We start from the raw sequence: 27,255 nt of genomic DNA on the forward strand, positions 1-27,255 counted from the left end.
AAAATAAAACCTTTATTTCTATTGTATAATACAAAAGGTTTTAAGAATATTCTTCTGTGTCTCAAAGTATACATAATCATATTCACTTTTCAAATATACATATTTAAATTTTTTTTATAGATATGAGGTTTCACCGTGTTGCCCAGGCTGGCCCTAAGCTCAAAATATCTGCCCACTTCAGCCCAATGTGCTGGGATTACTGGCATGAGCCATCGCACCTAGCCTATCTTCACTCTTACTTATAGCAAAGTAAATGCTGGAAAACATCCAAGTTCTTTTTGTATGGAATTTGGCTAAAAGAACCCACTGCTCAAACCACATTGTAAGTTCGTGAAAAACGGCAAAACATGTACTGTAAAACTAGCTTCTGAATCTTTCTGCATATTTTAACATCAGTTCTATTTATGGAATTTGGGTCTCTTTTCCTGGTGTGGAAGTGTATTTGAGGTAGGGTGAAAGAAAGGCAGTTTGAGACAATTGTGATTAATAAAACAAAATTTCAAACTAGTCAACTTAATTGATTTCTCCAGTCTCATAGTGCACACCCATCAGTTTCTTTAATTAGGGAAAGATGGTCTTTCTGGGTCCAGAGAAAACATCTGATATTACACTGAAAATTTAGTGAAATCTATAGAACACTTTTACTTTAGGTCATCCAAGAGGGCATGAAAATAATTTTTGTTACAAAAAATATTTTTGTATTTTTGTGATGGGATTTTACCTATAACAATAATAAAAGCTCACATTTACTGAATGGCCAATATGTGTCAGATAATTGTTAAGAATTTTACATGGATTGACTTAATCCTCCAATAACCCTATGAAGTAGATATGACTACCATTAGCCCTGTTTTATAGATGGAAACTAAGCTTGGGTAATTTAAGCTCACTTCCATTCTACAACAGGGATTCAAACACCAGGTGTCAGTTAGCATGCTTAATCTCCATGCTATACTGTCTTCCCACCTTTGTAGAAAGATGAGTATACTCCATTTAGGTAAAATCCCATCTCCTGTCAGATTTTTCTCTCTTGCAGCGCATTTAAAATATATCCTGAAAGTATTGGATCATAAGATGTAATGCCTTTAAAGCATAGTTTTGACTTAAATATTTTCCCTATTACATTTTTTAATTTTTACTATCTCTCAAAATGAATATATAAAACATTTGAAACATGTTAAAAACAGAAGACAAAAAAAAATTCATGTTTTAAAGGAACATAACTGGTTAGTTGGTATTCCATTGAAAGTATCTTACAATAAACACAAATTTTAATTTTTCATTTAACAACACTAAAGAATGAGGTATATAAATGTTTTAATCACAGACTTTTACTGTATGCAATTAACTATTTCACAACTAGCATCTTACAAAAAAGACAGTACCACTGTGCCTGTAAAAAATACTGTAATTAAACAGGAAATTACATTACCACACAAAACCACCAAATATCACAACTGTTAGGGTCTACAGTTTTATTTTTTTTTTTTTCAAATGTTACCATGATGTCTTATGTGATATTTTGTATCCACATTCTATTTTTAAGTTCATTTACAATTCAGACATCTTCTATAGGTGGATATATATTAAGCAAATGGTTAAGAGGAAGCAGGAGACCCCAGGAGAATTTAAGAAGTACTGTGTGGTTTCTAGGCTGAAATTTTAAATACAACATAAAACACTTTAATAGTTGTAAACAAAAATGCAAAATCTGTGTCATAAAAATATTTTATTGGTAATTTTACATAGTATAAGTGGGGCTGTACTTTTTTCCTTTCTGGACACTGAGTAATATGTAAACTGGCAGTTATGTCTGAAAATAGGGTACTACGATTTTTATAAGAATTGTTATATTTAATAAGAGTCCAATTTAACTGATTTAAAATTAGCTATTTCCCATTTCTGTGCAACAATTCCCGTATTAATTAGATTCATACTTCTATGGCCCTGGATAAGTTTGGGACAAGGAAACAGTGATAAAACTATCAAGATAAAGCTTTTCTAAAATTATAGCTTGTAAAATACGGCAAGTTTCTTTTCTCTTGTTTTTGCCAAGTGCTTATAATTATTTGAATTTTAATGTTTTATATGATATAAAAAAAAACCAGTGTTCAATGACAATAGCACTAAACCTGAATTATAAAGCTAAATAATCAATATTTTATTGTTTACTAGTCTGCTAGTAAACATTACAATAAATGAATGTTTTGAAAAATAAGCAAAGAAACAAAAAAAAAAACCTCAAAAAATGGATAAAACCAGAAACATAATTCAGGAACAATAATTAGTAAAACGTGTCAAAAGATTGGCAAAGGTTCATACAAATTCTTTATTTCATAACAATTTTCCTATTTAACCACACCAAGTACCAGCAGGTGTATTTAAGAGGATAACCATTAAGAAAAACCTGTTGCAGCAATAGTTGATTAAGTTGATCTTTGACTTGTATACATATAACTGTCTGTTTCACAATTCTCAAATAATACATATTTAGGCAGCTTGCACTATGTTATAAAAAATTTAAATTCATTACATGCCAATAGTAGAGAATTCAAGAATTATGTGTTAGAATTCACTAAACTAAAAGTGAAAATACACTTACCAATAACACTGCATAATGAATAATTCAACCACATTTTCATGGCACTTAATTGCAGATACCAAAATATTAAGTCTGGAAATGTTTGGGTAGGCATAGTTGCAATAAAATCTACAAATTTTAACAAATTTCTATTTTATGTAAAACTCAAATTATGGATTGTTCATGAACATGTTTGTCATGAAAATGTGGTACCTCTTGGCATAATCTGTATTTGCGTGGTAGGACAGAAGTAACTAAGAAATTGGAGAAAATAAACTTTAATGAGATTCTCCATTCAATGATGAGGCTTCTCCTCTAGGTGAAGATGACCTGGACATTCCCCTCTCTGTGTTATCAGAACTAGAGCCGCTTTGACTGTGTTGATCTGCAGAAGCAGCACTAGATGCAGGCGGTGACTTTGTTTTCTCCTTAAAGTCTGTAATAATGACTGTCAGATCTCCAACGGTCACTTCCAAATGCTGAGCACTACTCCGATCCACATTTTTCAATCTTGGCCTAAACATAAAAAAATGAAATTTTAAACTAGCTTTTCTGTCTACCAAATTTCTGAACATATAATAAATAATAAAAGTAGGTAAAAGTCATAAAATGAATACATATAGTTAAAGCAATTTATGTGTAACCTGCCACAAAAACATCACAAAATGTTTCAACTCATTAACATTAATCAACCCCAAAACCTAAAATGCAATAAAATAAATAAATGGGGAAAAACAAAAACAAAAACAAACATTAATCAGACCAATCATTCATGAACATTCTTCAGTGTGACCAAAAGCTGTGACAGCCTAGAAGAAGTAACTTAATTGTGCTTCTTTAGCTGTATCATAATTTTGCAGACAGCTTATTCATTTTATTAAAATTGATGTTTTAGACAGCAATCAAATAGTTGCATCATGGAGGAAAGTGATAAAAGCTAAGGTTGAGCTACATGCAAGGAAGGCTGTTACTCCACTGACACAAACTAATAAGGGTATCATGATTGTTCTAAGTAAACTACGTACTAGATGTACCCATATAAACCATTTCGAAACGCATGACCCATGCAAGTATCTGTTTGGTACTTTGAAAACCACTCCTGGCTTCAAATAGTTCTTTTGAAAGGAAAAACAAAACAAAACAAAACACCCAGACACAAACGTCTTCCAATCTAGTAAAAAGAAAAAAGCAGCAACCCATTTAAGCTTGTATTTGTGGCTTCTGTGTTTCATTTCCAACCTATCTATCAAACTCAGACAAACATTTCCTGATACTATGAGATCAAATATTTTACTCCTACTTTGTATGTGTTAGTATATCAAGGTTAAAAAAAATTAAATGATTTTATTATTTCAAAAATGTCATAAAACATTCTTCAAATTTACCTGGTTTTCTTATGGCTATTCTTTTTGCTAGTTGTTTCCTTTTCACTTTTTTCTTTTTCTACTTTATCTTTTTTCTCTTTCTTTGACTGTGTAGGAGGCACAAACTGCTGTGTAACCTGCTGTGCAACCAACTGGGAAACAGGTCGAGGTTTCCTGTGTGCATGTTAAAAAGAAAGGTGTTTTAAATTATAACTTAAAACATACGTTCTTTATGGGAGAATAGCTCACATTATGAGAACAAATTAATAACAAAATAACTTTCAAGTATAAAAATTCCTCATATGTAAGGCAATCAAATATACAATTTTAAAGATATATATTATTGTTTTTCCTGTTCAAAAAAAACAGAACCAACTATAACGTTAAAATTTATAGTCTAAATATGTGGTCAAACATTAGAATACTGTTGCATAAATCAACATAAGAAATTATTTAAAATATGTATCAAACTAAATGGAATGTACCCATATATGAACATGAATTCTAAAAATTAAACTTCAAAGTTTACAATGAAATAATAATTTATGTGCTCGCTTCGGCAGCACATATACTAAAATTGGAATGATACAGGGAAGATTAGCATGGCCCCTGCACAAGGATGACACGCAAATTCGTGAAGCCTTCCATAAAAAAAAAAATAAAAATTAAAAACAAATAAAAGAAATAATAATTTATCCCTCCCTCTTCAGAGAAGGAAATACCTAACCATTTATGACAATGGCTATCTATTCTTTAAAACTTTTCATTCATATTATTAAAAATTTTATTATCAAATTTTATTATAAAATATTTATAATATCACAATTTTTGATAAATATTTATTATCAAAATTTCTCACTCCTTATTGCTTAAATCCTTTAAGTTTCTAATGTCTCCAGCCACAATCTCACTATGCGCTTTTGACCTTGGAGATCTGCCCAGTCCTTTGAGATTAATCTACTTGCTAACTTACTCACTTAGAAAATATTTATTGAAAACCTACTGTAGGACCTGTTCAGGGATATCTGAAATGTTGCCTGGCTTCAACATCTGAAGCTGGTACAAGCTTTTACCTTTCCAGCTTTACCACAGAACTTCCACAACTGAGGTAAAGATTAAAAATAAATAGTCTCTAATGTTCTTGAGAGAGAAAGAAGAATACAGCAAGGAAAGAGGCAGAGAGGAGGAGGGAAAAAGTAAGGGAGAGTAAGATAAAAATACATTTTAACAGATGCTCTACAAATAATGTTAACTTTATTGCCTGAAAAATCCTGACCCTTTTTTGGTTAGCAGAGTTTTTTTTTTTTCATCTTTTTTTTTCTTCCCTGTTCCTCTGTGGCAAGACAACATAAAAAATAATGAGAAAATACTGTACAATCTAAGAGTCTAAGCTGCAAGGCTGGGAGAAAATAGGAAACAGTATGTAAAACAGATTTCAGGAGATGGATAATGAATTTTGTTCAGGGCCTACAGGGCCTCGACAGTGTGAAGTAATGAAAGGATATCCAGGACAGCTGTCCAACATACAGCTTAAAAAATAGGACTGCCGACTTGAGTTTGAGATGCAGATTAAGAGGTGCAGAAATAAAAGTGATATTGAAAGTATGGTAATTAATGGCTGAGATTAAAAAAGAAAAGGGTTAAGGTGGTGGTTTTCAAATTTAGGGTACATCAGAATCACCTAGAAGGCTTGTTTAGCTTGCTTAGCCCTTCCTCCCAGAATTTCTGATTCAGTAGGCCTTGAAGTAGAGCCCAAGAAATTGTATTTCTAACTAGTTTCCAAGTTATGTTGATGTCTCTGGGGACCACACTTTAAAAAGCAGCATGAAGACGTACAATATATCTGATGAATACTGGTACTACTGCAGGATCAAGTTTGAGATAGCAGAGTGGCAGAGAGAGAAGGGAAAAAACCAAGATGGACAGATAAGAAAGGGTCCCAAGACTGAAAGCTAAGCAGTCTGATTTTATCCTTAAGTGACGAGAAATCACTGAAGAAATTCCGACTTTAATTTTAAAATGGTTACTGGCATTAGTCTGAAATAGAAAGGTACTACACTATACCGGAAGTAAAAATGTGAGACTAGTGATATAATAAATGATCATGTAATCTCTGTACCTAGTATTGTTTGTTATTTTTTAAGCATCAACAACTTTTCTATAATGGTTCCTTTTGGCCTTAAGAAAAATGTTATTTTTTTCTGTTCTTGAGTAGTTATATATCTTTCTCTTTTTTCCCTAGGCTTTCCTAAATGTGTATTACACAACTATACCATTTTTTTAAATTATACTTTAAGTTCTGGGGTACATGTGCAGAACGTGCAGGTTTTTACATAGGTATACAGGTGCCGTGGTGGTTTGCTGCACTCAACAACCCGTCATCTACAATAGGTATTTCTCCCAATGCTATCCCTCCCCACCCTATAACAGGCCTAAGTATGTGACATTCCTCTCCCTGTGTCCATCTGTTCTCATTGTTCAACTCCCACCCATGAGTGAGGGAGAACAAGTGGAGTTTGGTTTTCTGTTCTTGTGTTAGTTTGCTGAGAATGATGGTTTCCACCTTCATCCGTGTCCCTGCAAAGGACATGAACTCATCCTTTTTATGGCTACACAGTATTCCATGGTGTATGTGCGCCATATTTTCTTTATCAAGTCTATCATTGATGGGCATTTGGGTTGGTTCCAAGTCTTTGCTACTGTGAATAGTGCTGCAATAAACATACATGTGCATGTGTCTTTACAGGAGAATGATATATAATCATTTGGGTATATACCCAGTAATTGGATTGCTGGATCAAATGATATTTCTATTTCTAGATCCTTGAGGAATCGCTGCACTGTCTTCCCCAATGGTTGAACTAATTTACACTTCCTCCAACAGCGTAAAAGCATTCCTATTTCTCCACATCTTCGCCAGAATCTGTTTTTTCCTGACTTTTTAATGATCACCATTCTAACTGGTGTGAGATGGTAGGTATCTCAATGTGGTTTTGATTTGCATTTCTCTAATGACCAGTGATGATGAGCTATTTTTCCTATGTTTGTTGGCTGCATTAAATGTCTTGTTTTGAAAGTATTTGTTCATATCCTTCACCCACTTTTTAATGGGGTTCGTAGTTTTCTTGTAAATTTGTTTAGGTTCTTTGTAAATTCTGGATTTTAGCCCTTTGTCAGATGGATAGATTGCAAAAGTTTTCTCCCATTCTGTAGGTTGCCTGTTCACTCTGATGATAGTGTCTTTTGCTGTGCAGAAGCTCTTCAGTTTAATTAGATCCCATTTATCTATTTTGGCTTTTGTTGCCATTGCTTTTGGTGTTTTAGTCATGAAGTCTTTGCCCATGCCTATGTCCTGAATGGTATGGCCTATGTTTTCTTCTAGGGTTTTTATGACTTTATGTCTTAAGTTTAAGTCTTTAACCCATCTTGAGTTAATTTTTGTATAAGGTGTAAGGAAGGGATCCAGTTTCAGCTTTCTGCACATGGCTAACCAGTTTTCCCAACACCATTTATTCCCCACTGCTTGTTTTTGTCAGGTTTGTCAAAGATCAGATGGTTGTAGATGTGTGGCGTTATTTCTGAGGCCTCTGTTCTGGTCCATTGGTCTATATATCTGCTTTGGTACCAGTACCATGCTATTTTGGTTACTGTAGCCTTGTGTAGTTTGAAGTCGGGTAGCGTGACGCCTCCATCTTCTTTCTTTTTGCTTAGGATTGTCTTGGCTATGCAGTCTCTTTTTTTGGTTCCATATGAAATTTGAAGTAGTTTTTTCCAATTCTGTGAAGAAAGTCAATGGTAGCTTGATGTGGATAGCATTGAATCTATAAATTACTTTTGGCAGTATGGCCCTTTTCACGATATTGATTCTTCCTATCCATGAGCATGGAATGCTGTTCCATTTGTTTGTGTCCTCTCTTATTTCCTTGAGCAGTGTTTGTAATTCTCCTTGAAGAGGTCCTTCACATTCCTGGTAAACTATATTTCTAGGTATTTTATTTTTTTTGTAGCAATTGTGAATTGGAGTTCACTCATGATTTGTCTGTTTGGGTGTATAGGAATGCTTGTGATTTTTACACACTGATTTTGTACACTGAGACTCTGCTGAAGTTGCTTGTCAGCTTAAGGAGATTTTGGGCTGAGACGGAGTTTTGTAAATACACAATCATGTCATCTGCAAACAGAGACAATTTGACTTCCTCTTTTCCTAACTGAATACCCTTTATTTCTTTCTCTTGATTTATTGCCCTGGCCCGAACTTCCAATACTATGTTGAATAGGAGTGGTGAGACAGGGCATCCTTGTCTTGTCCCAGTTTTCAAAGGGAATGCTTCCAGTTTTTGCCCATTCAGTATGATACTGGCTGTGGGTTTTTCCTAAGTAGCTCTTACTATTTTGAGATTCATTCCATCAATACCTAGTTTATTGAGAGTTTTTAGCATAAGGGAGTGCTGGATTTTGTTGAAGGCCTTTTCTGCATCTATTGAGATAATCATGTGGTTTTTGTCATTGGTTCTGTTTACATGATGGATTACATTTATTGATTTGCATATGTTGAACCAGCCTTGCATCCCAGGGATGAAGCCTACTTGATTGTAATGGATAAACGTTTTGATGTGCTGCTGGATTTGGTTTGCCAGTATTTTATTGAGGATTTCACATCAATGTTCATCAAGGATATTGGCCTGAAATTTTCTTTTTTTGTTGTGTCTCTGCCAGATTTTGGTATCAGGATGATGCTGGACTCATAAAATGAGTCAGGGAGGATTCCCTCTTTTTGTATTGTTTGGAATGGTTTCAGAAGAAATGGTACCAGCTCCTCTTTGTACCTCTTGTAGAATTTGGCCGTGAATCCGTCTGGTCCTGGACTTTTTTTGGTTGGTAGACTATTAATTGCTGCCTCAATTTCAGAACTTGTTATTGGTCTATTCAGATATTCAACTTCTTCTTGGTTTAGTCTTGAGAGGGTGTATGTGTCCAGGAATTTATCCATTTCCTCTAGATTTTCTAGTTTATTTGCATAGAGGTGTTTATAGTATTCTCTGATAATACTTTGTATTTCTGTGGGATCAGTAGTGATATCCCCTTTATTTTTATTGTGTCTATTAGATTCTTCTCTCTTTTCTTCTTTATTAGTCTGGCTAGTGGTCTATCTATTTTGTTGCTGTTTTCAAAAAACCAGTTGCTGGATTCATTGATTTTTTTTTGAAGGGTTTTTTGTGTGTCTATCTCCTTCAGTTCTGCTCTGATTGTATTTATTTCTTGCCTTCTACTAGCTTTTGAATTTGTTTGCTCTTGCTTCTCTAGTTCTTTTAATTGTGATATTAGAGTGTTGATGTTAGATCTTTTCTGCTTTCTCTTGTGGTCATTTAGTGCTATAAATTTCCCTCTACACACTGCTTCAAATGTGTCCCAGAGAGTCTGGTACGTTGTGTCTTCTGTTTCACTGGTTTCAAAGAACATCTTTATTTCTTCCTTAATTTCATTATTTATGCAGTAGTCATTCAGGAGCACGTTTTTCAGTTTCCATGTAGTTGTGCAGTTTTGAGTGAGTTTCTTAATCCTGAGTTCTAATTTGATTGCACTGTGGTCTGAGGCACTGTTTGTTATGATTTCCATTCTTTCCATTTGCTAAAAAGTTATTTACTTCCAAGTATGTGGTCAATTTTAGAGTAAGTGCAATGTGGTGGTAAGAAGAATGTATATTCTGTGGATTTGGGGTGGAGAGTTCTGTAGATGTCTACTAGGTCTGCTTGGTCCAGAGCTGAGTTCAAGTCTTGGATATCCTTGATAATTTTCTGTCTTGCTGATCTGTCTAATATTGATAATGGGGTGTTAAAGTCTCCCACTGTTATTGTGTGGGAGTCTAAGTCTCTTTGTAGGCCCATAAGAACCTGCTTTATGAATCTGGGTGCTCCTGTATGAGTGCATATATATTTAGGATAGTCAGCTCTTCTTACTGCATTGATTCCTTTACCATTATATGCCATTGTCTCTTTTGATCTTTGTTGGTTTAGAGTCTGTTTTATCAGCGCCTAAGACCCATTTTTATTCTTATTATTAATGTGAAGGTTGATTTTCACTTGAAGATTATGTTTTTGTACCTCAATTCTAGGATTATTTCATCTGGTTGAATTTTGAGAGAAAAGAAGCACAAAACATACATATATGTAGTTTATTCAAATAAAGTTATCTGCTGCTCTTGAAGAGCTTTCATTGAAGGTAGGAGGAACACAGTTTATGATGATCTTTTTACAATGTCTTTAGTCACTCAACTCCATGCCCTATTAAAAAAAAAAAAAAAGGCCCTGCTATCTCCAGGTATCTTAAGGATTGTGATCCCTTTTCTACTTGACGAGAAAAATCAGGATAGGAGGAAATTTTAGAGGTAGGAAATAGTTAACTCAGGAAATAAAGGCAGAGTATCATTTATAAAATATGCCTTTTTATGTTCACAGGTTTACCAATCATGGTTTTGACAGTACACTTTTAAGTAATGCCAAAGCTTCCGTGATAATCAGGAGCTGATGTGCACAAAATGGCTGCCTAGTTAATAAATCAGTACTGTCTATCCACTGGCCAACTACAGTCTATCATCTACTTATTCACATATGCATGATTAGGCTATATTTGTAAAATCTGATATTAACCAATTTGGGGATCCCTATGTATCTTTCATAGATAGCCCAAACAGACTGAATAAGGTTTGGCAGTCTGTTGATTTACTATCATGTAAAAAAAGGGGACCATTTCATTACTCATCAGGACAAAATATTTTTGGAGCTGGCTGAGCTTCTGTGTGAACAGGAGGTCAATACATACTCATTTGATATATGCAATTTTCAACCATGTGTCTGCCTTCCACCCCACTGACAAAAAATCCCCTGTGCTAAATGTTATAGGAATAATATTTTAAGCCTGATCAACTTCATAATTTAGCTTTGTCAAGTTGGACAGGTAAGATGAAAGAAAGAAAAAATATTAAAAACAATGACTGATGCTTTATCAAAAAGCAGCAGCATAACTCAAACTTCAAAAAGAAGTAATCTGCTTAGCAACACCAAAATATATGGTAAATTGAAGCAATATGGTATATCTCATTGGATAAAAAAAGGCTGGACTAAATCCAAACCTATTGTGAATCTGTTGATACTCTGGCTAACAAAAGCTCAAAAATCTAACCAAGGAAAGATTTTATAAGAAACCACCTGGTCATGGTCGGGTGTGGTGGTTCACGCCTATAATCCCAGCACTTTGGAAGGCCACGGTGGGCAGATCATTTGAGTCCAGGAGTTCGAGATCAGCCTGAGCAACATAGTGAGACCCCCATCTTGACCAAAAAAATACAGAAATTGGCCAGGCATGGTGGTACGCGCCTGTAGGAGGCTGAGGTGGAAGAATCACTTGTGCCCAGGAGATGGAGGATGCAGTAACCCACGGTCACACCACTGCATTCCAGCCTGGGCAACAGAGTGAGACTTTGTCTGCTGGGGGGGTGGGGGGGGCGGGCAAAAAAAAGAAACCACCTGTTTGACAAATTTTATTGCACACTTACATGTGTCAGACAGTAGGTAAGGTGCTAGAGATTAACCATGAGCAAGCCAAACATAGCCCCTGCCCTCATGCACTAAAATTAAAAAAAAAAAAAAAAAGAAAAGAAACTGTGTTCTATGATAGAGAAAACAGAAGGAGGACTTATTATAGACAGAGAGGAAAGAACTTCTGTCCATGTTTAAATGGTTAGTATACCAGGAAAATCAGACATGACGATGCACCCTTTTAATAAGGGAACAATGAAACAACTTCATTAAGCATTTTATTAAAACTTTAAAAGATAGTAAACCCAATTTCTTATTCCATAATAACTTGTTTTTGAAGTTATCTAGACCTCGAATGGCCAAAAGATTTTTTTGTTTGTTTGTTTGTTTAATGTAACTAACTCCCCATCAACTGTCAGGCCTAATTGTAGGAACATTCATCTTGTAAGTACTGATTCTTGATTTTAAATTCGATCTATCTATCCATCTATCTAATCTTATCTAATTAATCTATCTATCTTATTTTTGAGACAGTCTCACACTGTCACCCAGGCTGGAGTGCAGTGGCGCAATCTTGGCTCACTGCAACTTCTGCCTCCTAGGTTCAAACGATTCTCCTACCTGAGCCTCCCGAGCAGCTGGGATTAGAAGCATGTGCCACCATGCCTGGCTAATTTTTTATATATTTAGAGATGGTGTTTCACCATGTTGGCAGGCTGGTCTCGAACTCCCAACCTCTGGTGATCCACCTGCCTCGGCTTCCCAAAGTGCTGGGATTGCAGGTGTGAGACACTGTGCCTGGTCTCAAATATATTTCTAATAGATTTTAGCTTTTCTTTACTGTTACCACTTCTTGCACTTGTATCATAGGACGCTTTACTTTTGAAAACCTTGAAAACTCATAATTTCTTGATGACACAGACATTCTCTCTGCTTCAAAATTACCATTTTCATTTGTAGATGAGGTACACATACCTACCTTCTGTATCTGTCCACTTACGAACTATCTCAAGTAAATTTTTGTGTCAAATATAAAAGATGAAGAATGTTGTCACACATCCTTAAACCAAAAAAAGATGCTCCAAATTCTTCTTGGAAAATATTGCATGATAAAATCCTTTCCGTTGAATGACTACTTATATGAGAAACCACATTTACTTTTTGTGCTCAGAAATATTTTTCACTTATCGATTCTTGAGTTTGAGAAAAATGATCAAGGATATTGTCATTTAAAGACTCATGGTCTGATATTTCCCTTATGTGGTCAATTTCAACACCACTACAATTTTGGATGCCACTATCACTGGTTTTACACTCATCCCCTGATTCATGAAATAAATGTGAAACATCTTGTAAATTTTCCTATCATTAGGAGCAGAAAATGAAAAATTCTGAATTCTCAAATGTATTCAATGAAAGTTAAAAAAATAAAAGGAGGGCAAAGACTACAAAAGTGCTGTCACTATACTTTTATACTTTCTTGACAGATGATACAATAGTGGATTTTTTTTTCAAAATTGCACTATCCTTCTAGATGATTCCATCATTTTTCTATTTTCTTATTATTTTGGTCTCTTTTTAATAAGGTTATAAATAACTAAGTAGTAAAGATAAAATAGTCCCTAGGAACAGAAAACTAAACACCTCATGTTCTCACTAATAAGTAGGAGTTGAACAATGAGAACACATGGACACGGAGAAGATCATCACACACCAGGGCCTGTCGGGTGGTGGGGGGCAAGGGGACAGAGGGCATTAGGACAAATATCTAATGCATGCAGGGTTTAAAACATAGATGATGGATTGGCAGGTGCAGCAAACCACCATGGCCCATGTATATCTATCTAACAAAACTGCACATTCTGCATGTGTATCCCAGAACTTAAAGTAAAACAAAAATAAATATATAAATAAAATAGTTCCTCAGATGATGAAATAAACTACTAAAGATATAGGAAAACTCAAATAACTAACATCCTGTTATATACAACAGAAATATAAAAGAGCCCAAAAGATCCATATGGTAGAGGCTGGACACGGTGGCTCATGCCTGTAACCCACCACTTTGGGAGACCGAGACGGGTGGATCATGAGGTCAGGAGTTCAAGACCAGCCTGGCCAATATGGTAAAACCCTGTCTCTACTAAAAATACAAAAATTAGCAGGGTGTGGTGGTGCATGCCTGCAGAATTTCAGCTACTTGGGAGGCTGAGGCAGGAGAGTCTCTTGAATCTGGTAGGAGGAGGCTGCAGTGAGCCAAGATCACGCCATTGCAGTCCAGCCTGGGCAACAAGAGTGAGACTCCATCTCAAAAAAAAAAAAAAAAAAAAATCCATATGGTTATTTCAAAAAATAAATATTCTTCTGTGAAGATCTCAAAGAAAGAATGAAACAAAGTATTATCAATTCTATACACACAACTGCTTGAAAAAGGACTCAAAAACTAAAATTGGGTCCAATTTAAGAAAAATAATGTGTATATCTATTATTAAAACAATACACATAATCTGTAACTATTTAAATACTACCCTATTAGAAATACCACTTTTTGTTCTTAGCTCAATGTTGAAAAATATTTATAAGTAGCACACAACGGAAATTCAATAAACAAAAAGCTGTTGAAAATTTCTGGCCAGGCTCAGTGGCTCACACCTATAATCCCAGCACTTTGGGAGGCCAAGGCGGGCCAACCGCTTGAGCCCAGGAGTTTGAGACTAGCCTGGGCAACATGGCAAAACCTCATCTCTACCAAAAGGTAGCCAGGAGTGATGGCATATGCCTATAGTCCCAGCTACAGCCCAGGACAAACAAGTCATCATATGGCTGTGTTTCCATACCTTGAGCTCTGACTGCATCCCAAGATAATTGGGTGAGTCAAATAAAATAAAGAATATTAAAAATATATATACTGTAGAACAATATACAACTATATCTTGATGACATATTTTTAAATCTACGAATCTGTTACACTTTTGTCTCACATAAATCCCAAAACGCTCCTGACAAACTTTCCCATGATGTCTATCTCAGGAAAAGAAAGTTTTTTTTTTTTTAAATAGAGTTTCGCTCTTCTTGCCCAGGCTGGAGTGCAATGGTGTGATCTCGACTTACTGCAACCTCTAACTCCTGGGTGCAAGTGATTCTCCTGCCTCACCCTCCAAAGTAGCTGGGATTACAGGCGTGGACCACCATGCCCAGCTAATTTTTTTTGTATTTTGAGTACAGACGGGGTTTGTTTTGTTTTGTTTTTTTCAACAGTACGTTTCTCCATGAAGGCCTAGTGAGAGGGTTTCGACACGTTGGTCAGGCTGGTCTCAAACTCCTGACCTCAAGCGATCCACCTGCCTTGGCCTGGCGTGAGCCACCACACCTGGCCGAAAGACAAAAATTTTATGTCATAAAATTTAAGCAGGGTGATTCAGTTTTTTATCAAATATGTGAATAAATACATCAAGATTGATATTAAAAAAAAAAAAAAAAGAGGCTTGGCTTCTTCCTTAAATTATTTTCAAACAAATGATTATCTAACATTGCAGAAAATACAGACTCTAACCTGGTATTTAGCTCTCTTTCTCAAAACTATCAAAATCCTTTTTAAACATAATTTTTCTTTTAAAAAAACAAGAACACTCCATTCACAGAAACAAGCCAGCATTCTCAAAGTAGGTAGAGTAAGCAGAATTTACTATACAACCTCTAGGTCTAAGGGCATATTTGCACATTTACATGTCATTTGATTCAGGTAGCCTGCCTAAGTATTAAAAAAAACTTTAAGATCTTCTAATTAGATTTATAATTAGTATTAATATTTTAATTTAATGTTTAAAAACTCACAATTACCTTTTAAAATGTTGAAAGTATTACAGGGCTTATACCACCACTCCCATCATAACAGCACTACACTCCTTTCAGACATAGAAATACAGTGAAGTCTCTCCCATCTAGGAGGAAAACAATCTTCCCTTAATCCCTTACTTGCTCTACACCATTCTCCTCTTCCAGTATTTTGAAAATGCCTACCATTCTCTCAGTTATGTCCTTGTCTTCACTTCTACCTTTCCAAACCTCTTTCCTATCCACTAAAGAAACCATACTAAGGTCACCAACTATGCCAAAACCGAAAGATACCTTTCAGTCCTCATCTTATTTGACCTCTGTGTATTATGACACACTATTTAACACTCTTGCATGACAGCTACAAAGGCTCTACTTTTTCATTCCTCTTCCTACCTTTACCAGTAAGTAGGTCCTTCTCAGCAGTCTTATATCTAAACTGGCTCTTCTAATCTTAGTACTTCCTCTCTCAGCCTTTTTAATATTGGGGTTACTTCATGCTGTTCTTAATCTCTTCTCCTTAATTTTTTTTTTTTTTTGAGACAGTCTCGCTGTCCCCCAGGCTGGAATGCAGTGGAGCAATCTCAGTTCACTGCAGCCCCTGCCTCCTGGGCTCAACTAATCCTCCCACCCCAGCCTCCCAAGTAGCTAGGACTACAGGCGTGCACCACCACACCAGATTAATTTTTGCATTTTTTGTAGAGTCGGGTTTCACCATGTTGCCCAGGCTGGTCTCAAACTCCTGGACTCGAGAGATCCACTGGCCTCAACCTCTCAAAGTGCTGGAATTATAGGTGTGAGCCACCATGCCCAGCCAACTTCTTCTCTTTTCATGTTGAATACAAACTATTCTTGAAGGATGTGGATAATAATGACACTATTGAGTGGTGGAGCTACAAGACTAAATTTTAGGAAATAGCAGGGTTAGAGATATATAGTAGAAGAGTTCCTTCCTTCCCCTTTTCCCCGTCTCCCCCTTCCCTCTCTCTCTCTCTCTCCCCCACTCCCTCTCACACATACAACCACAGATTACTACACCCTCAACTTTCTGGGTTCAAGCTATCCTCCCACCTCAGTCTCCCAGGTAACTGGTACCACAGGCAGGTACCACCACACCTGGGTAATTTTTTTTTTATTTTTTGTAGAGACGAGGACCTCACAACATGGCCCAGGCTGGTCTCAAACTCCTGGCCTCAGGCAATCCTCCTGCCTCAGCCTCCCAAAGTGTGAGGATTATAGGCATGAGCTACCACACCTGGCTATGTTATGTTTTTGAAAAATAAGTCAGTCACATTATACTGTAATTGTAGGTATGCTTGCAAGCTCCTGGAGTATTGTGTCTTTTCATTTCTGGAACACTGGTAACAAGCTCAGAGCCTAATAGACATTCAACAAATGTTTGCTGAATGAATGAACTGGCCCTGTTCTCTTCTGAATCATAATTTATCTCAAAACATGTTCATTTATCTTGTATATCATAATGATATCAAAGAATACTTGACATTTGTGTTGGTTCCTCGTTTATATTCTGCTTCAGGGAGCTCATCCACTCTAAGAGTTCCATTTGCTTCCTCTATATAGAAAACTTGCAGCTGGGCATGATGGCTCATGCCTGTAACCCCAGCACTCTGGGAGGCTCAGGTGGGTGGATCACTTGATCTCAGGAGTTAGAGACTAGCCTGGGCAACATGGCGAAACCCCATCTCTACAAAAATAAAAATTAAAAATTAAAAAAAAAAATACACACACACACACATGCGTACAAACACACCAATTAGCTGGGCATGGTGGCAAGCACCTGTAGTCTCAGCTACTGGGGGTAGGGGACAGGAGGATCAGCTGAGCCTTGGGAGGTTAAGCCTGCAGTGAGCCGTGATTGTGCCACTGCACTCTAGCCTATTGCTCCATCTCTCCAATAGTATCATTATTATCTATATTCTGCAAGAATAATGTTCAACTGTTCAAAAATAAAATCAACTAAGCAATTTCCTATGATCCTTACAGACTACAGCAAAAGGGCCAGAACTGGGTATATAACTCCTGATCATTTTCTTACTACAAAAATCCCACATCTGGCTGAGCATGGTAGCTCATGCCTATAATCCTAACACTTTGGAAAACTGAAGTGGGTGGATTATTTGAGCTCAGGAGTTCAAGACCAGGCTGGGCAACATGGTGAAACCCCATCTCTACAAAAAAATTAGCCAGGTATGGTGGCACATGCCTTGTTATATACAAACATATTCCTTTCTTTCCCCTAATATTAGTCTAAATGTTGAATGGTGGGAAGTGGCAGAGTGCACTAGGGCAACGTACATGGTCAGGAATTGTTTCGTTTAGTTTTTTTTTTTTTTTTTTGAAACAGTTTCACTCTGCCTCCCCGGCTGGAGTGCAATGGCTCAATCTCGGCTCACTGCAACCTCTGTCTCCCTGGTTCAAGTGATTCTCCTGCCTCAGCCTCCTGAGCAGCTAGGATTATAGATATGCACCACCACACCAAGCTTATTTTGTATTTTTAGTAGAGACAGGGTTTCGCCATGTTTCCCAGGCTGGTCTCGAACTCCTGACCTCAGGTGATCAACTCGCCTCGGCCTCCCAGAGTGCTGGGATTACAGGCATGAGCCACCGCACCAGGCTGGAACTGTTCAGTTTTATCTGTAATATTCTAGTATTTTAAAGTAGGTAATGTACTATCCGGGCATGCTAGTGCATGCCTATAGTCCCAGTCAGGGACTGGGAGGCAGGAGGATCACGTGAGGCCAGGAGTTAGAGGCTGCAGTGCACTATGATCATACCTGTGAATAGCCACTGCCATTTCAGTCTGGGCAACATGCTATGACGCTATCTCTTTAAAAAAAAAAAAAAAAAAAAAAAAAAAAAGAAAAGAAAGAGAGATGAATACGTTACTTGTGGAATTACTTTTAAAAATAAAATCGACTAAGCAACTTCCTGTGATTCTTACAGACTACAAGCAAAAGGGCCAGAACTAGGTATATAACTCCTGATCATTTTCTCATCACAAAAATCTCACATCTGGCTGGGCATGGTAGCACACACCTGTAATCCTAACACTTTGGAAAATTGAGCTGAGTGGATTATTTGAGCTCAGGAGTTTAAGACCAGGCTGGGCAACATGGTGAAACCCCACCTCTACAAAAAATTTAAAAAAAAAAAAAAATAGCCAGGCATGGTGGTGCGTGTCTACAGTCCCAGCTACCCAGGAGGCCAAGGTGAAAGGATCACCTGAACCTGAGAGGTCAAGGGTGCAGTAAGGCATGATCACTTCACTGCATTCCATACTGGGAGACAGAGGGAGACCCTGTCTCAAACAAAAAAAAAAGAGTTTAAAAACAAGTATTTAGGCTCCTCAACAAACTAGCCTCTATCTGTAATGCAAACGTTAATGCTGTTTTTTTATTCTTCCAATGTTCTATGCTCTTTCTATATTGAGTTTAGTTGTACCATGCTGAGAAAATCCTTATTCACACAGTTAAGTACTTACAAATGACAATCTTTTAACTTTAAATTCACCTTGAATCTTGGGAAGCTTGTCAATTAAAGTAATTTAGAAGCTTTAAAGAAAGATACAAGGAATGTTGAGTTAAAGCTGAATGACTAACAGTACTTAATAACCACTTACATTTTTATCAAAATAAAGTACAGAAGGCATTTAAATTATAAATTATTATGATTTGAAATCTCTTATATCCATCCATCTACCTGGCTACTAAAACCATGATGACAGCAGGTACCATCAGCAGATGGACTATAGAGCCTTCTTAAATATGCTTCAACTGAAGTATGTATGATACAGTGGTGGATTAATTTAGATGCCATACAATTTTATGTAGGCCAACATGAGACCTGAATATTTTTTAAGTGACTAGGACAGGGCCTACAACTTTCTTAACTGATAATATATTTAAAAGGCTTGAAAAACACAGAAGCCCAGAGATAGCAGAAGTGCTATTCTGAAATCTGCGCAGGAGTGAATTAATCAAGTACATAACCAAGAGAAATGAAAACATATGTTCACACAAAACGTGTATATGAATCTTCACACACACAGCAGCATTATCCCTAATAGCCTGAAAGTGGAAGCTACCCAAATGTTTACTGATGAATGGATAAATCAAATATGGTGTATATTCATAAGATAAAATGTTATTTTACCATAAGAAGGAATGAAGTACTGACAGATACTACATGGATGAGCCTATGGCATTATGCTAAGTGAAAGACACCAGTCATGAAAGACCACATATTCTTGCATGGTTTTGTTGATATAAAATGTCCAAAATAGGCCAATCCATAGAGACAGGAAGTAGACTTGTGGTTGCCCAGGGTTAGGACATTAAGGGACAAAATGGGGAATAACTGCAAGAGAGAGAGAGAGAGAGAGAGAATATGAGAGAGACGCTCTGGAGTAAAAACTCTTCTAAATACCAGAGGTGGGGTCTTGTTCTACTGCCCAGAATGAAGAATGGCACAATCATAGTCGCATAGTCTCAAACTCCTGGGTTCAAGAGATCTTTCTATCCCAGCCTCTTAAGTAACTGAGACTACAGTCACGCACTGGGCTCCAAGGTCTATATATATTTAATTTTCAGCAGCAAACACTTCTACAGCAGACCAGAACACAATTTTCCCTCAACTCCTAAAAGGTGGTGGCAGGAGGACTTGATTCCTTGGTAAATACTAAGATAGTCCTTACTTAACATCATTTCTATAAAAACTAGGTTAAAGTTTTCAGCAAAACCTCTCAAATCATTAAATGACATCACAGTTTGGTATTTGCTTTTCACTTAATTTGAAAGACTACAGACAATCTTCCAGGCTACAAATAGGTCACTCTCAACTTTCCCTTCCTCTTAGCTAACTAAATATTTAAGTCCTTTCTATCTGTCTTTCATATTATTCCAACTGTTCCTCTTTATCATACCCACTAATACTGCTCCAGCTTAACACGACAACAGACTTCTACAGCACCTACTTGAATCCTTACCTTCTCATTTCCAATTCAAGATAACTCTTGTTTTATTTATTTAACAAATATGTATTTATTACATTAATAAATTAACATTTATTATTAATTTATTTAACAAATATTTATTAAGCATTTACTGTGTTCCAGTAAATGTTCCAAGTACTGTTCTAAGTACTGGGAACAGGGCACTGAACAAAACTTACTTTTATCATATGCTATTTTATCAATGGGGTGATCTTTGTTCTTATCTCACAGATAAAAGAGGAGCTATTCGATTAGAATGTCCACAACCTTCCATCTGTCCCGATATACTCTGACTTCCCTATCCATACTCCTATTTAAACCATCCATCTCTCTGCCCACTGGAACCCTTTCTCCAGGACACACTCCTGCCACTGACCTCCTTTGTTTCCTGCTTAAACAGTGTTTCCTTCTCTACTGTGTTATTCCTGTCAGCTTACGAACATATTACAATAATTCATACCTCAAAAAGGGAAAAAAATCTCTTTCCTGAGTCTATATCCCTGAATAGCCACTGCCCCATTTCTGTTTTCTTTTCCATGACACCTCAAATAATTTGTCTATACTCAATCTCTATACTTTCCCACTCTATCATAGGCACACATCAATCCGGCTCTTGTCCTTCCACTCTAGCAAAATTATTTCTTTCAATGTAACCAATAACCACTTTACCAACAGTCAACTGTAGTCATCCTAGCCTTTTCCAGCAATATTTCACTAAGTTTAACACTCCTTCCCTTCCAGAAAAACTGTTTTCACTCAGCTGCTAGGACACTACACTGTTCACATTTCTCTCCTGCCTCACTGGCTACTCTTTCACAGTTTCATTTACTGATTCCCTTCCAATTTCCCAAATTTCTAAACTTCAGAGTATCTCAGGACTGAATCTTTAGATATCTCTTATCTACGCTAGCTCTCCAGATCAGTGCTACTCAAAGTGTAGTTGAGGAACGAAGAGTATCAAAACCAGGGACCTTTTAAAAATGCAAATTCTCAGGCCTTGCCCTAGAACTAGGGTGATTTTTTTAATGCATGCTAAAAGCACTCCTGTAGGTGACCTTATTCAGTCCTTGGCTTTAAGTATCATCAGTACAATGGTTTTCAACCCTGGCTCCACATTGGATTTCACCTGCAATGGCGTTTTAAAAATATCTATGCCTAGAAAACAAAAGTTAAATTTTGCTAAATTTTATAAATAATACTTATCAAAATAAAATTTAAGGAAAAACCAGATTATGACATTGAAAGTAAGAACATTAATTTTAATAATGAAAGTAGTCCCTGAATAATCTTTTCCATGCATTAAATTTTCCTCAAAGGCATATATAAACCCTTAATGTTGAAACATATGAGAACAATGTGATCCATAACATCCAGGCATTTCCATTTCCAGGTATGTTCTCGGAGAAGGAAATATAAATCCATACAAAAACTTGTACACAAATGTCCATAGCAACTTCATTTACAATGGCCCCAAACTGAAAATAACCAAAATGTCCATCAACAGGTGAATGAATAAAGAAAACTATGGTATACCCATACAATGGAATACTACTGAGCAACACAAAGAAATGAACTACTGACACTCAAAAATTATGCTGAGTGAAAGAGGCTGGACAAAAAAAGAATCCACACTGTATGATTCCATTTATGTAAATTTCTAGGAAATGCAAACTAATTTGTAGTAGCAGAAAGCAGATCAGTGGTTGCTTAGCGACCAGAGATGGGAGAGGGGTAAATACAGGAGGGAGGAATTAAAAACGGGCACAAAGAAACTCCAGAAGATAACGGATGTATGATTTATTTTATCTCAATTATACCTCAAAAAAAAAAAAAAGCTGTCTAAAATTTTTTTTTTTTTTTCTTTTTGGGACGGAGTTTCGCTCGTTACCCAGGCTGGAGTGCAATGGCACAATCTCGGCTCACCGCAGCCTCCGCCTCCTGGGTTCAGGCAATTCTCCTGCCTCAGCCTCCTGAGTAGCTAGGATTACAGGCACGCGCCATCATGCCCAGCTAATTTTTTGTATTTTTAGTAGAGACGGGGTTTCACCATGTTGACCAGGATGGTCTCCATCTCTTGACCTCGTGATCCACCCGCCTCCGCCTCCCAAAGTGCTGGGATTACAGGCTTGAGCCACCGCGCCCGGCCCTAAAATTTTTTTAACCTAACCACTAATCAAATTAAAACAGGAATACCCAGGTCCCACTTAAATGAGGATCTGTAGGCTCAAATATTTTGAAGTTCCCAAGCTGATTTGTATTCAAGGTTGAAAACAATTGATCTATATACTGATATTATAAAATTATACCAACCCCAGGCCGGGCGCGGTGGCTCAAGCCTGTAATCCCAGCACTTTGGGAGGCCGAGGCGGGTGGATCACGAGGTCAAGAGATCGAGACCATCCTGGTCAACATGGTGAAACCCTGTCTCTACTAAAAATACGAAAAATTAGCTGGGCATGGTGGCGCGTGCCTGTAATCCCAGCTACTCAGGAGGCTGGGGCAGGAGAATTGCCTGAACCCGGGAGGCGGAGGTTGCGGTGAGCCGAGATCGCGCCATTGCACTCCAGCCTGGGTAACAAGAGCAAAACTCCGTCTCAAAAAAAAAAAAAAAAAAAAAAAAAATTATACCAACCCCAATGTCTCCCATAAACTCCAGACTTACATAACCCACTGCCTATTTAAAATCCACTTGGGGCCAGGCTTGATGGCTCATGCCTGTAATCCCAGCACTTTGGGAGGCTGAAGCAGGTGGATCACTTGAGGTCAGCAGTTCAAGACCAGCCTGGCCAATATGGCGAAACCCCATCTCTACTAAAAATACAAAATCAGCCAAACATGGTGGGATGCGCCTGTAATCCCAGTTACTCGAGAGGCTAGTTGAGGCAGGAGAATCTCTCGAACTCAGAAGGTAGAGGCTGCAGGTGACAGAGTGTGATTCCGTCTCAAAAAATCCACCTGGTTGTCTATGAGTAGGTGGGACTACAAGCATGCACCACCATGCTGGCTAAGTTTTGTATTTTTAGTAGAGATGGGGTTTCACCATGTTGGCCAGACTGGTCTCAAACTTCTGGCCTCAAGTGATCCTCCTGCCTCGGCCTCCCAAAGTACTGGAATTACAGGCGTAAGCCACTGTGCCCAGCCAACAACATACTCTTGATTTCTCCCTTCTCCGATTCTTCCATTCTTCAACAATCTTCAGTAAATAGCACTTCATTCTTCTAGTTGCTTAGACCAAATACTTAGAAGCAGTATTTATTCCCTTTTCTCTCATACCTACGTGTAAATCACCATCAAATTCTTCCCATCCCCACCTTCAAAGTAAGTCTAAAATTGGATGCTTGTTTACCACCTCCATTGATACCGCCCTTTTAATATCTTGATAGCTAACATCCTGGCCGGGTGCAGTGGCTCACGTCTATAATCTCAGCACTTTGGGAGGCTAGGGAAGGTGGATAACCTGAGTTTGAGAACAGCCTGGCCAACATAGCAAAACCCCGTCTCTACTAAAAACCCAAAAGAAATTAGCCGGGTGTGGTGGTAGGAACCTGTAATCGCAGCTACTCAGGAGACTGAGGCAGGAGAATTGCTTGAACCCCAGAGGCAGAGGTTGCAGTGAGCCAAGACTGTGCCATTGCACTCCAGCCTGGGCAACAAGAGCGAAACTCCATCTCGAAAAAAAACAAAAAAACTAACATCCCTCAATTGTTCCGCTACAGGCCATTTTCCCACCAAGCAGCCACTGTGATCCTTCCAAATGTAAATCTAATTCTATTATTCCTCTGCTGGAAACCATCCAATGGGGTCCTCCTCTTCACCCAACCAATCCCCTTCCCTTGGTACACATTGGCAGCCAGAGTATATGGCAATCAATAAAATTCAAAATTCTTGTTCTAGTTCACAAGTCTCTATGTGACTTAGACTCTTCCTATCTGATCTTCTATATTCTTCTATGTGGAACCCATTATTCCAGTGTCTTAGTCTGTTTGGGCTGTCATGACAAAATACCATAGACTGAGTAGCTAAAACAATAGATATTTATTTTCTCAAGTTCTGGAGGCTGGAAGGTCCAAGACCAAAGTCCAGCAGGGTTCAGCTTCTACTCAGGGCTCTCTTCTTACATTTCCTCCTGGCTTACAGACGGCCACCTTCTCACTGTGTCCTCACATGGCCTTTCCTCAGTGCATGCACAGGGAGAGATAGACAAACCTCTCCTTCTTCTAACAAGTCCACCAATCCTACTGGATTTTATGACTTCATTTAATCTTAATTGCCTCCTACAAGCCTTATCTCCAAATACAGTCACATTGGGGGCAAGGGCTTCATTCAGTATGTGAATTTTGGAGATACAATTGGGTCCGTAGCATCCTGCATCACTGGCTTTCTACTTCTGCTCGAGGGTTTCTCCTGCTGTTCCTCTGCCTACTCACTCATTTCTTCCAGGTCTCTGTTCAAATGCCAAATGTCACAGAAGTCTTCGTTTTTACTTTTTTCTTTTTTTTACTGCATATGAATGCCGGATTATAACTGTAGAAGTCTTTCTTAACCTCACACAAAACAGCACTCTACTCTCTCCATCCTCACTCCCTACTCTATCCGCCTTACTGTGCATTACTTTCTTCAAAGCACTTAACTCTACTTACTACATCAAATATTATTATTAATAGTTTATTATCAGTTTTCTTCTACCAGAATAGATTATAAGTTCCCTATGCCTATGGCATAAAAATACTTAATGTTCAAAAATAAGTACATCTATCAATAAAGAAATATAAATATTTAATGTTTTTAATTAATGAATGTTAAGCCATCCTACTAATAAGTTTCCAGGGATCTGTGATCCCACTGCACTTGTTTTCAACCCTGGCTGCACATTAGCATCACAAGGAGTCCTTTTAAAATTACTATACTAGGGCCCCCACCCAGACCAATTGAATAAAAAAATCTCCAGGAGTGAAGCCTGGTACAGGTTATTTTTCGAAGCTCCTCGGCTGCTCCTATTGTGCAGTCAATGGCCTACAAAAAAAGGATTAAATCAGGATCTGCCAGGTGAAGCAAATTATTACATTTCACCCTTGCTCTCCTAATCCACAGAAGATCCCATCTTTTCCAAATAATCATGTCTACTCTCGTATTATAGTCATCTCTTCCCTCTCTAAAACCCTACAGCCTATGTGGACTATGACAAATAATCATTGCAAATACATATATAACTATATCATCAAGTAAAATTTGCTCCCATTTCTGTTTTTATTTTTTACAACTAAAAAAATATCTTCTGTCCAAAGTGTCAGCACCATTTTCAAACTACTTACATTTCTTTTTAACCCTCACAAGTGTTATGCACGTACTGGACACCAAATAAATACATACTAAATGAAGAACACTTGCTTGTAAAATTATTTGCCTTTTCCATTTGTACTAAACCAGAGACAGGGTGCATAATGCTAATCTTTTATTAAGAACCACCTAAGGCCGGGCGCGGTGGCTCAAGCCTGTAATCCCAGCACTTTGGGAGGCCGAGGCGGGTGGATCACGAGGTCAAGAGATCGAGACCATCCTGGTCAACATGGTGAAACCCCGTCTCTACTAAAACTACAAAAAAATTAGCTGGGCATGGTGGTGCGTGCCTGTAATCCCATCTACTCAGGAGGCTGAGGCAGGAGAATTGCCTGAACCCAGGAGGCGGAGGTTGCGGTGAGCCGAGATCGCGCCATTGCACTCCAGCCTGGGTAACAAGAGCGAAACTCCGTCTCGGAAAAAAAAAAAAAAAAAAGAACCACCTAAATCAGAAGTGCCTAACACCCTGGCAACATATTAGAATCATATAAGGAGCTTTAAAAAAAAAAACATACCCCTTTAGCCAGGTGTGGTGGTGAGCGCCTGTAGTCCTACATACTCAGGCTAAGGCAGGAGGATGGCATGTGACCAGGAGTTTGAGGTTATAGTGAGCTATGACTGTGCCTCTGCACTCCAGCCTGTGCAACAAAGCCAGACCCTATCTCTTTCAAAAAGAAAGAAAAAAATACATTTGTCTGGGCTCCACCTCTAGGAACTTGTTTTATTTAGACTGGGATAGAGCCCTTTATCCTCTCTGTTTGGTTGTGAAGTTTCCAAGGTGATTCTAATGTGCAGTGAGGCTGGTAACAGTGGTTCATGCCTGTAATCCGAGCACTTTGGGAGGCCAAGACAGGCGAATCACCTGAGGTCAGGAGTTCAAGATCAGCCTGGCCAATGTGGTGAAACCTTGTCTTTACTAAAAATCAAAAATTAGCAGGTTATGGTGGCGTGAGCCTGTAATCTCAGCTACTCAGGAGACTGAAGCAGGAGAATCACTTGAACCCAGGAGATGGAGGTCACAGTGAGCCGAGATTGCGCCACTGCCATCCAGCTTCAGCAACAGAGCAAGACTCCATCTCAAAATAATAATGATAATAATGTGCAGTAAGAGTTGGGAACCAGTGACTGAAACACATCAAATCTGGATGGCCTAATTTTTCTAAATATAAAAATTGAGGTTGGCAGATGATCTGAGCCAGCCTGGTTAACATGATGAAACCCCATCTCTATAAAAAATATAAAAAGGAACCAGGTGTGGTGGCATGTGCCTGTAGTCCCAGATACTTGGGAGGCTGAGGTGGGAGAATCACTTGACCCCAAAAGGTTGATGCTGCAGTGAGTCATGATTGCACCACTGCACTCTAGCCTTGGCAATGAAGAAAGACCCTGTTTAAAAAAAAAAAAAAAAAAAAAAAAAAAAAAAAAGAAAGAAAAGAAAAAAGAAATAATCAGTATTAAAAGATATTATTTGATTTAGAGTTCATGGAAAACAATTTTCCAAACAGTTCTTTACAATATGAATGGACTGATCGTATACTCACTATTAAGCCATGCCTAGTTTTAGATAAAATAAGTCTTGTGGAGGTATTAATT

At 37.7% G+C, this 27,255-nt stretch overlaps 1 protein-coding gene and 1 non-coding gene across 14 annotated transcripts in view; one reads left to right on the plus strand and one right to left on the minus strand.

Moving 5' to 3' along the window:
• Positions 1–1,259: 1,259 nt before the first annotated feature.
• YAF2 (YY1 associated factor 2) overlaps positions 1,260–27,255 on the minus strand; it is an 83,563-nt gene continuing 57,567 nt past the window's right edge. For 11 of the 13 annotated variants that reach the window (XM_032248469.1, XM_032248470.1, XM_032248466.1 and 8 more), the window contains 2 exons: positions 3,967–4,119; positions 1,260–3,097 (listed from right to left, as the gene is read on the minus strand). In XM_032248469.1, the coding sequence (XP_032104360.1) occupies positions 2,860–3,097; positions 3,967–4,119 (391 nt within the window). In that variant the 3' untranslated portion in view covers positions 1,260–2,859. Of the gene's footprint in view, positions 3,098–3,966; positions 4,120–27,255 lie in introns of those variants that run through there. The other 2 variants (XR_004259972.1, XR_004259970.1) reach the window with 1 other exon arrangement.
• LOC116530428 lies at positions 4,493–4,599 on the plus strand. The gene has a single exon (XR_004259990.1). It is a non-coding gene; the product is annotated as a U6 spliceosomal RNA (small nuclear RNA).

This window comes from Sapajus apella, unplaced genomic scaffold (genome assembly GCF_009761245.1).
Source record: "Sapajus apella isolate SASKATOON/1434 unplaced genomic scaffold, GSC_monkey_1.0 scaffold66, whole genome shotgun sequence".
Lineage (NCBI taxonomy): Eukaryota > Metazoa > Chordata > Mammalia > Primates > Cebidae > Sapajus > Sapajus apella.